The sequence below is a fragment of the Condylura cristata genome, unplaced genomic scaffold, assembly GCF_000260355.1.
Source record: "Condylura cristata isolate star-nosed mole 26May11 unplaced genomic scaffold, ConCri1.0 scaffold00014, whole genome shotgun sequence".
NCBI lineage: Eukaryota > Metazoa > Chordata > Mammalia > Eulipotyphla > Talpidae > Condylura > Condylura cristata.
This window is the reverse complement of record NW_004567115.1, coordinates 28,598,402-28,609,282: the sequence shown is the minus strand read 5'-3', so window position 1 is coordinate 28,609,282 and position 10,881 is coordinate 28,598,402. Positions and strand designations below refer to the sequence as shown.

Genomic DNA, 10,881 nt, shown 5'->3' with positions numbered 1-10,881 from the left:
TCCCTCTGTCATTTGCAAGCAGCTTTAAGTTGTGAATTGGCAATAGTACAGGAGTTGAAACTATATTGAGAATGGAATATTAGTGCTAGTCAAACATAAATTTTAGTTATGTATGACTATCAACACCACCCACCACTCAAGCTAGAATGTCCTCATATTCTTTTAAATGATTTACCTTTGAAGGCACACTGTTCTAAACACTTTTTAAAATTCTCCCATATCTGGGGCCCTTCCTGGTGGCGCAACGGGTTAAAGCACAGCACTAAGAAGCTTAAGCCACGAGTTCGATTTCAGCCTGCCCCGGAGGAGATCCACATTGTGAGGCAGACCTCTCCCGGCCCGCCCACTGCTCCTGCTCCCCACTCTGTCTCTGGTGAATCCTCTCACCCTCCGCATCTCTGGCCTGTACCCCAGTTCTGTATGAATAAAAATAAATAAATCTTTAAAAAAAAAATTCTCCCATATCTGAAACAACGTTAAGTCTCCAAGTACAAGTACATGAGGTATATTACATATATTGTTACTATTAACATCTTTCTCTCCCTAAAATTCAGAATGTTTATAGGGTAACATCAATCATGGCATGAGGTCGTAGTGGATTTTAAAATTACAAGTTTTACAGGATTTTTTTTTACACATCACCCATGCTTTAATTTATATCTCAGTTCAATAAGTCAGTTTTAGTCTATTTTTTTCTTACAACTCATTGATGTGCCAAGTATAAGTTTGTCCAGACATAATGTAGAAAACAATCTTTAAGAGACATAATGTAGAAAATAGTCTTTAAGAACTATTTTTATTAATGTAAGTGAACATGTCTTGTGGTAACACACACATGCCATGTTAATAACAGAACTGTTATATGTTATTAGATGAGTTAATTCATGTATAAAATAGTATTCTATTACCTAAAAATAATTCACGATGAGATTGGCAATTTATTTTTAATGCTATAGATCTACTTACAGAATGTAGCTTTAACTGGGGAGAGGAAGAGAAGAGAGAGAGAAACTGACTGACAAAGCTGCAATATACATACTTCCCTTACCCAAACCCACCTGGGAATGACAGGTACTCCAGTGCTAACTAAACCTTTGCTGCTAGTTTTTAAAGCAACTCACATACTAAAACATTTCAGCATATTTTATTTTCACTGACTTCTTATGAGTAGGGAATAATGGTCCTGGATATGGTAAGAAACCAGCTGGAATGTAAAACATGATTGATTTTCTAAATCATATATATATTCACCAGTTGTTTAAAAGCAGTTTGTTATTGAAGTTCAATGTCATAACCAAGGGGGAAATGTCTTCTAGAGATAGAATGATAGTTTTGAGAGGCCATTAATTGCCACATTGTGCAAATGTAAATGTGCTTCAACCATGGAAACGCCATTGGCAACTGTGCCAAAGGGCATGAGGTGTACTGTATAAGGAAAATAAGATTCAATTGTAAAGGCCAAAGGGAATATTAAGGAAAAGGCATTAACAGTATAAAAGGCATTATGCTAAGTACCTTAATGTTGTACTTTATACTGTTTCTCTCAAGTGGAATTAATAAAGGAAACGATTTAGAGCTGAAACTGGTAAGTTAAAAATATGACTTCAGTATTCAGATTTATGCAATATCCTGCACTGACTTTTGTAAAAAATTTCAAGACTCAAAATTAATTTGGAATTCCCAGTTGAGAGAAACAGTGAGCTGTTTTATTTTAAGGAACAAGTATAATTCTCAGCCAGTTAATCATGGAACATTTGCCAACTTTGTATCTGATCTCACTGGTTTATAACTAATTTTTTCATTCATTCTCCTGTCCAGCCATTGGTGAAAGGCTAAAAATGGGTAGGCTGGGCCCTCCCTGGTGGCGCAGCGGGTAAAAGCACAGCACTAAGAAGTTTAAGCCACTTCCGCATGAGTTCGATCCTCACCTGCCTCCCGCCTGCCCACGTGGCACAGCAGACCTCTCCTGACCCGCCCGCTGCTCCCCTCAGCAGTGTACTTCCTCGATCTGCCTGTTCTTGCTCCCCGCTCTGTCTCTGGTGAATCCTCTCACCCTCCACATTTCTGGCCTGTACCCCAGTTCTGTACGAATAAATAAATCTTTTTAAAAAAAATGGGTAGGCTAAAGGAAGACATTTTTATTAACATAGAATTAATCAGCAATTAGTTAACTGCAAGAAATTAAGACATCTTTTCTTCCATATAAGAATGTCTTAATTCTCCTAATATTTTGTCTATAAAATAATCAAATGTCAAATGTTAAAACCACCTTGATTTTACTTACATACGATTTCTTTTAATTTATAACTTAATAAATTCACTGTTAATTTTATGGCAAAAAATCAGAGGATACTTAAGCTTGCCATCAATTTTACTCTAAACCAAAATCAACAAAATTTCATCAACTAAATATTCTCACCTTTGTGTGCTCAGCTTCTTAGTTGAGCATCTTCATTTCTTGCTATCTTACAGTTCTTCACATCTTTCTTTTTATAGTGTTCCTATGCTGCTTTGGACTTTCAGGTGGTGTTTGCACAGAAACACATCTCTTAGAATTCCGAGTGACTGTGATTGTTATCACTCTGGTTATGGCTGGGTCTTTTGTACAGTTTCTTTTGATAAAACAGGATCTTCCAAAGTGTTTCCTTTGTTTTCTGTCTACAGCTGACTTCTCCAGGTTGTCAGTTTTGAGCCACATATCTTTTTCTTTTTATCCACCAAAGGACCACAATAAATAGCTTCTCTTTGTTTTTACCTATAGAAATTTTATCTGTCATGTTGGGCAAATGATCAAATCTTTGCATTTTTAGCAAGGATTTTGATTTTTCATGATCTAAAACATTAAAACTTGACTTAGTTCTTTATCTTTCAGCTTCTTCACCTGGATTTTTCTGGAAGGATTGTCACCACTTTTCCCCCTGGCTCTTCCTTAACAATGTGTGCTTTGTTATATTAGGCAAACAATTAGAAATTGCATGTTAATCATGGCAGATACCAAACCACAAGACATAATTTTCCACTGACTGCTGTATCTTTCTGCTTCTGGATTTTTCTCACAGGTATCTTTGTGGTTTCCTGTCTGTCATTTTATCTGAGGAATGCTTGTTTTCCCTTCATTCTTACGCATAGAGCTTCTATCATACTAGATAAAAGAACATATGCTTCTACTGTTGTAAGAAAAACCTTATTTGAGCTGGGAGACCTTAAAGAGAATTTAACATTGACTGTGTGCTGTTTAAAGTTCTTATGGATTTTCTACACATAATCCTCTTAAACTTCTTTATGTTAGCTCCTTTATTGGGTGGACTTTCTTCCAGTTAGGTATCTCTAACTTCACAACTGCTTTTAAATGATCTAGAAACCCCACTGCATTTGGTTTAAGATTTTATCTGAGCAACTGTCAATAGTTTTAGCTTCTGCCTCTTGATTGGCCACATCTGCTTCATCAGCCAAAGGGTTAGTGTGTTCTAGATTTACTCCTGTTTTAATTTTGGTTTGTGTGAATTTTCCACATTGACCAAAGACTTTATCAGATGAAATTAATTTTGTTTTCCCCTTAGGTCATAACATAATTTTCTCTTTTGCAGACATAACTTTTTCTTGGGATATCTTCATTAGTTTGTTAGCTTTCTCCATGTGTATAAACTCTGTCAGATTCTGATAGATTTTTTTATACAAATTTCCCCCTTCCCCTGGTATTGTAGTTCTGGCTTTTGTTTTGTAACTCCATCTTCTGAGCTTTTCACATTTTTTTGGATTCTTTTGAACTAAGCAACTGAGACCCTTTAGTTCTGCATCAGTTCTTGATGTGTGTCCCTGCTGAAATCTGTATTAAATTCCATGCTTCTGCTTTTCTTGAAAATTAAGTTCCTATTTCTTTTTGTTTATCATCTGTTTGACTAGGCAAATGCGCAGAGTCTTAGGAGTCTATTTTGTTTCCTAAGGTAGATCCTGTTCCTCAGTCTTACTCTGTCTTGCATTTCTTCGGCCACATCTTCAGTTTTCACAGGCTTTCATTTGGATTCATATTCCTGAGGAGTTTCCTGAGATTCCCTGGTTCACCCTGATTAATGTTCAGTGAACCAAATATTTCTTCAAATCCAATATAATCAGTATCTAAACTTAGTGTGCTCTGTTTGAACTCACTAAAAATGTTTGTATTCCAAGAAATCCTCAACTACATTTTTTTTTCTTTAGTTACAATAAATTATTGATAACTCAAGATTTTCTTTTGGTGTTTTAAAAAAGTTTTATGTGATCTTTAATACTTCCTTTGGTTAAAAAATGTATGTGCCCTGTGTGTTTTCTCATATTTTTTCTATTGCTTGGTTTATTCATTATTTTTCACAACTCTTATTTTAAATGTTTTGGCCCATAGTTTTTCTTTTTCTTATCTATCTGGTATATATATATCTCTGATATATACCTAGGGTCCTTATAAGCAGGTCCTAGGATTTCCATCAGTATTGTGCCTGTCAAGTCTATTGGATGCACTTTCAAAGTTTTATCATAAGACAAGTAGGACTGTTTGGAATTCACAGCTCTACTTGGGAGTGGTCATAAAGTTCTTGTTACTGGTCAAGTCTTCCATTTGGTTTCTCTTGAGGAATTTTGTATTTGATGCCTGTCTGGTGTTCTATAAATTCTGTCTTTCCACAGAATTTCTCAGACATTTCATAATTGTTGTCAGAAGTTTAGCTATTTCACATTTCTCCCTGAAGTTGTTCATTCACTTTTGTTTCTTTTGCTGTTGGAGACAAATCCCTCAAACATCACTGAAGTCAATGTCACAGATATTTTGTCTTGGTTTCCTCTTATGTATGTATTCTTTCAGGTCATCTAGCCATGTCTCTTATCCAGTTTTGTGTAAATGCACAGCAGGATTCCCAAAGGAACAGCCGACCTAATAAAGTGTATTCACCCCAGAAGGACTTTCCAACAACCCCCTATAATACCAAATGCAAATTCCCAGGTAAAACAGCTGATATGCTTTGTATGCAAATGACATGGGATTAGCTTTATGGCAATAAAGATTCATCCACCAAATATTCCTTTTTACTTAGGTAATGGTAAATACTATGATTGAGGCAGCTACTTTTCTATGGACACCCTCTATGATCTTATTGTTACAAAGCTGAACAACTGTCTGAGACTTAATCAGATTTGTTCCCGCAGCTTCCTCATATAGATTTTACAGATAAGAACATTAAAAGTAACAAGAAAATGAGGAAAAGTGGTATATCAATGAGCTTGTTCCAGTGGGAAGGAAATCTTTATATGGTTATAAAGTTATAGGATGAGTAGAATGGACAGTGATGAGGTTGAAACAAAGTTTTAAAATAACATTCCTGAAAATTGGAAGGACCCCTTTCCAATTAAAAGTCTTTCCAAAAGTCCACTTTAGTCCAATTTGGAGGACTGTTAAAAACTGGAAGGCAAAGATCATGAGAAACTCATACTGAAAATACCTGAGGCTGTAGTCAGGGAGACTAATCAGGTAAGGATAAACAAAAGGTCAGAGTGGCCTGGCTCAGTCCTTTACTGCACACCAAAACTCTTTTAAAAAAGTACATAGTTGGGGCTCTCCCTGGTGGCGCAGCGGGTTAAAGCACAGCACTAAGAAGCTTTAAGCCACTTCCGCATGAGTTCGATTCCTGCCTGTCCCGGAGGAGATCCACATGGCGAGGCAGATCTCTCCTGACCCGCCCACTGCTCCCTTCAGCAGTGTACTTCGTTGATCTGCCTGTTCTACTCCCAGTTCTGTCTCTGGTAAATCCTCTCACCCTCCGCATCTCTGGCCTGTACCACAGTTCTATATGAATAAAAAAAAAAAAAAAGCACACAGTTAAGTAAAAAGGTCAGAAGGTAGAGGAGTTTATGGGTCATAAACTGGGAGGTTCTATGCACTGTCATACTAAAACCTGCTGGTAATGTTTTTGTATGCATTGAGAAGATACAAAAATGCAGAGTTGGTGGGAATAAGGGGTAATCTGCACAAAAATGGATACAAGGTTTATGTGAACTGGAGAGGACTCAACCTGAATATATGATAGGGACAGACACTGTCTTTCCATATGATGATGGATTAGACTATCTGGAGAGACTGGATAGGAGTTAATAATATGACAGCATCTTTTATTTTTCAGATTATATCAGACATGCTATAACACTATTATTACTGGAACGATTATAATTCTGATAATGGTAACTGAATACATTGGGAAATTGAGTTTAAGCTTATCCACATTACTCCTCCAAATCTGTTACACTCAGTTAGCAGATATATTCCTTTTGCTATAAAAGATCCTGTGGTCAAAGACTAGGGGTTACCTATGACACAGCAAAAAATCTACAGGTCTGGGAAGGGTTGGGGGCTGGAACAAAGCTTCTAAATCTTTGGAGTTTCCTGATAGAAGTGTTTGTTATGCTAATGAGGCATGTGTGTTAGGGGTGGAGAACTAGAGTTCCTGGCCAGTGAATGCCTGCATGTGCTGGGAGGATGATGTGTCTGAAGGCACCCAAGCTCTATCTTCCCACCTCCCACACCTCTTCTCTCTCCTAGGCCTTCCTCCATGTAGCTCCTCCACTCAGCTATTCCTGAGTCGACCCTTTAAAATAAAACTGTAATAGAAAGGCCTTCAGCGTGTTTGGTGAGTTATTGAATGAATCACAAAACCTGAGAGTGGTGGAAATTTCCAAATTTGAAGCCAAGTCCATGAGAAGTGTGGGTATGCTGGGGTTCCTACTTATGCTGGCAGCTGAGATAGGGTCAATCTAGTTTAAATTAAATTGTAAGACACCTCACTGACACCAGTGGAGTGCTATTAGAATGTAGACAAATAATTTTTTACTTTTTAGTTAGAGTGAAATAAACATAAATTTTACACTTTAACCATTCTTTTAAAATTTTTACTGAAATATAAGATAGAAAACATATACAAATGGACTTACAAATACAACTTGCAAGTAATTGCTCAATCATATTTCACAAACTGAACATATCCTGTGGCCTGCATCTGTATTGTGAACAGAATATTCCAACATTCCATTTGAAAAGAATGGGACATTTTTATAAAAGAAACCTAGACATACTAATGAGCATGGGATTTAGAGAGTAGTCCTTTTCCCATGCATAAGTATGTAGCCATCCATTTTAATCTGCCATTTCTAACAATGGGCTCATAGACAACTTTTTAAGGATTATATTTATGTTAATTTTAAACAGACTTTGTGGTAATAATTTTGAGACACAATGAATTCAGGCTAGTCATCAGATTGATCATTTAAAGAGATTTTCAGAAACTCAGACTCCAGGTTCTACTACATTGAGTGACAGATGAATGAGAAAAATATTTCTTGGCAAAGAAATATTTTTAAAAACATGGCAAAGTATACATTGTTAACATTTTAACTGTGCAATTCAGTGGCATCAAATATATTCACAATGTTGTATAACTATCACAATTCCTAGAACTTGTTCAACACAAACAGACATTAATAATCTTATTTTCGCCTCCCTGAAGTCCTTGGTAATCACTGTTCTCTTTGTTTCAGTGAATTTGCATACTCTAGAGCTCTCATATAAATGGAATCCTATAGTACTGAACTTCTGTATACAGATTATTTTGCTCAGCATATTATCTTCAAGGTTCATCCATGCTAATAGTAGTATTTTTCTTTTTAAGGCTGATAATATTCTACTGTATGTATGTTCCACATTTTGCTTACCCACCCTATTGTTGATGAACATTTATATCCACTTTTTTGCTAATGTGAACAATGATATTTACTATAAACATTGTTATACAGGTATATTCATGGATACACATTTTCATAAATTCATTCTCCTGTAGTTTTGTGGTTTAAACTTTTCAGTCATTTTTGATTTAGAGCTCAAATAGAAATTAATGATAGTATATATTTTGATGAGTTCAATAGTTTATTATCAGATTTAAATCTGTGCTAAAGATTCAGGGATAAAGTAATATACACAAAACTGTAACGTAAGCAACACTATGGAGGAGTATCATAAATATATACGAAGAATTTAACTAGAAAAATATAAAAAATGAAATTATATCAATTATTTTGTGCTCAATCTTTCTGAATGTATTAAATGCATGGCAATGCCTCTACTTTAAAGATTCTACCTTTTTCCTTAGGAACAAAAGCATGCTTATCCTTAACTAATCAGAATTAGCCTCAAAAGATAAGGTGAAATGTGAGTACGACATTTAGTACTTCAGACCAGTACTCTTGCTGGATTGACTGCTTGATGATCGCTCTCGTTCCTTAGTAATTTCCATCTCAATTTTGGCTTTGATTTTCTCCCAATCTATTTGGAGCTGCAATCGAAGAAGAGACATCTCATATAGCATAAGACATTTTTATTTAATCAAAAGTAAACAAAAATAGAATGCATGACTTCAAAAATTAGAGAAAAAGAGAAAGGAAAAAAGATAAGAAAAATGTTTCCCTCAAATTAAATTGATTTTAAAATAAGACCAAATAGAGAAAACTGACACAATAAAAAGCAATGACCAAAATTTAGTTGTAGCTATTTATAGTAGGCATATCTAAATAGTCCCTGGGGGTTTCAGGATATGGCAGAGATGCTGGGATAGGGACAGGGAGGAGGAGGGAAAGTGGACAGGGCTCTGGCCGTCAGGCACATTTCAAAAGGTCAACTCTTTACTGTTTATAACATGAGACTTTATTACAAGTCCAGCTGGGGAGAGCCATGGGACAGCAGCCTCCCCTGAGCATATTCTACAAAAGCAGATCATCTGCAATAGCCCTTAGAGCAATATAAAGGCATGGTAGTGAAAACTGCAATGGGAACAGCAGAGGAGGCAGGGGGAGAGGAACGTGGGACACACGTAAAAGCAAACCTGGAGAAAGCCAACATTTTCTGTCTGTTTCCCCTTGGCCCATGACGCAGTGAACCTGTCCAAGCCGGCTGAGCCTTCTTTAACTAGTTCACTGTATCTGGGGTTAGAAATGGTCTCTGCCCTGAGTTCTATAAACAAGTTCTCTAGGAAAAAGCATTACACTGTCTTTAAAAAGCTTGGAAAGCACTAATTTAGGAATACGTGTTCTGTATGAGACAAGAAATAGGGAAAATTGGGTCCTACATTAAACTAACTCTGATTTACCCAGATCCTGACCCAACCCCCTGAAACTGAGCAGTAAGTGTCTGGACCGTCACCCCTCCCCCCAGAGTAAGGAAGCTCAGGGGAGTAAGTGGTGTTGAACCACACTGAATGACTACTTCGGCTTGACCAGATTTATCTTAACTGACAGTTGAATTTAATCTTAATAGGACTTTAAGACTCATATTTTGTGCTGGAAGTTGATGGAATGAAATACTTCATTCTGTTTCAGTCCAGTATCATTTATCTAAATAAATCTATCTGTGAAGTAATTTGTGGGTATTTCTGGTTGTTATTTCAAAAAGGCTTTTTAAAGATAATTTCATGTATTTGGCAATATATATACTTATATATAAAAACCAGATGAATTTAAAGAATCCTTCTTACTCATAGAAGATGAACCTTTGTGTTAAGATGCAAGTAATAACTCACTGAAAGGCACACCAAATGTCAGATTATTTAAAAGGCTCATTTTTCAATCAGGCCATAGGGTGATATTTTTTAAATGGCAAAACACTTGGTTCTAGGTCTTAAAAAATTGTAAAGAGAAAGACAAAACTTGATGGATGCCTTGGCCTTCTTCCAGTCTTCAATTGACTTACACACGTTTCTCAAATCAATCACAATAAAACCATATAGTGACAGCACGCCAAACAACTGTTGCTTTGTGGCACCAGAAGGCCATCAAGTAAATGGATGACATCTGTATTAGTTACTTGTTAAAGTACAAATGAGGGTGTCAGTTCATAGCTACCCCACTGAAAATAAATGTTCACTTTCACTTTGGTGTGTAACCAGTTTTAGGACAGTGCTCTGATAATTTAGTCCTTGGTAGAGAAGATTTTTAACAGCGGGTTTTACGCAAGAATATACTCATGACAGCTGCCAACTGACTTCTACACTAAAATGAATCCTTTTCTATTACAGGAGGTGTTAATATTATTGGGCATTTCCTATTCTAATCCCTAATTCTTATTCACACAGAAGCTTTTTCAAAATGACTTTCCATCCTTTCCCTAGCTTCTCTTTACCCTTAGCTGAAAGTCAGCTTCCCACTCTACAGGGAATAGAGTGGCCACCATCATGGATTTACTTAATTTCCTTCCTTTCACTCACAAACTGGCCTTCATCTGCATTCATCTTTTCTCTTCCCTTTCTGTCTCAGGACATCTTGTCACATGAAATCCCTGGTCCCATCTCCTTCAACAACTCTATGATACCTGCTTCAATTATCACTTACAAATTCAATTTCCTTTTCTTCATTGGCTGCTCATCATCCTTCTCTATTCTTTCTCCCTGCAAGCTTTGATCCTCGTTATTCTTTCTATTCCTCAGCCTCATTATCTCCCCAGACCACTACAGTATGACTGTGTTCCTGCCACATTTCAGAAACTTCACACCACAGTAAGCACTATTTGTTGAATGAGTAACTGAATACACACACACACACACACACACACACACACACACACACACACACACACACACAGCAAACGTTCTTTCAGGCACAAGGATTTGTCAGTGAATCAAAAGTAAAAAAAAAAATTTTTTTAAAGGCCCTCCCTGGTGGCGCAGCGGGTTAAAGCACAGTGCTGAGAATCTAAAGCCGCTTCCGCATGAGTTCGATTCCCGCTTGCCCCGGAGGTGACCACATGGCGTGGCAGACTTCTCCTGACCTGCCCGCTGCTCCCCTCAGCAGTGTACTTCGTAGATCTGCCTGTTCTGCTCC

General features: G+C 36.8%; 1 protein-coding gene across 4 annotated transcripts in view; it reads right to left on the bottom strand.

The window, feature by feature from the left end:
- Positions 1-6,906: 6,906 nt before the first annotated feature.
- IFT80 (intraflagellar transport 80) overlaps positions 6,907-10,881 on the bottom strand; it is a 90,860-nt gene continuing 86,885 nt past the window's right edge. For all 4 annotated transcript variants that reach the window (XM_012724977.1, XM_004682300.2, XM_012724979.1 and 1 more), the window contains one exon: positions 6,907-8,345. In XM_012724977.1, coding sequence (XP_012580431.1) covers positions 8,235-8,345 — 111 coding nt within the window. In that variant the 3' untranslated portion in view covers positions 6,907-8,234. The remainder of the gene's footprint in view (positions 8,346-10,881) is intronic.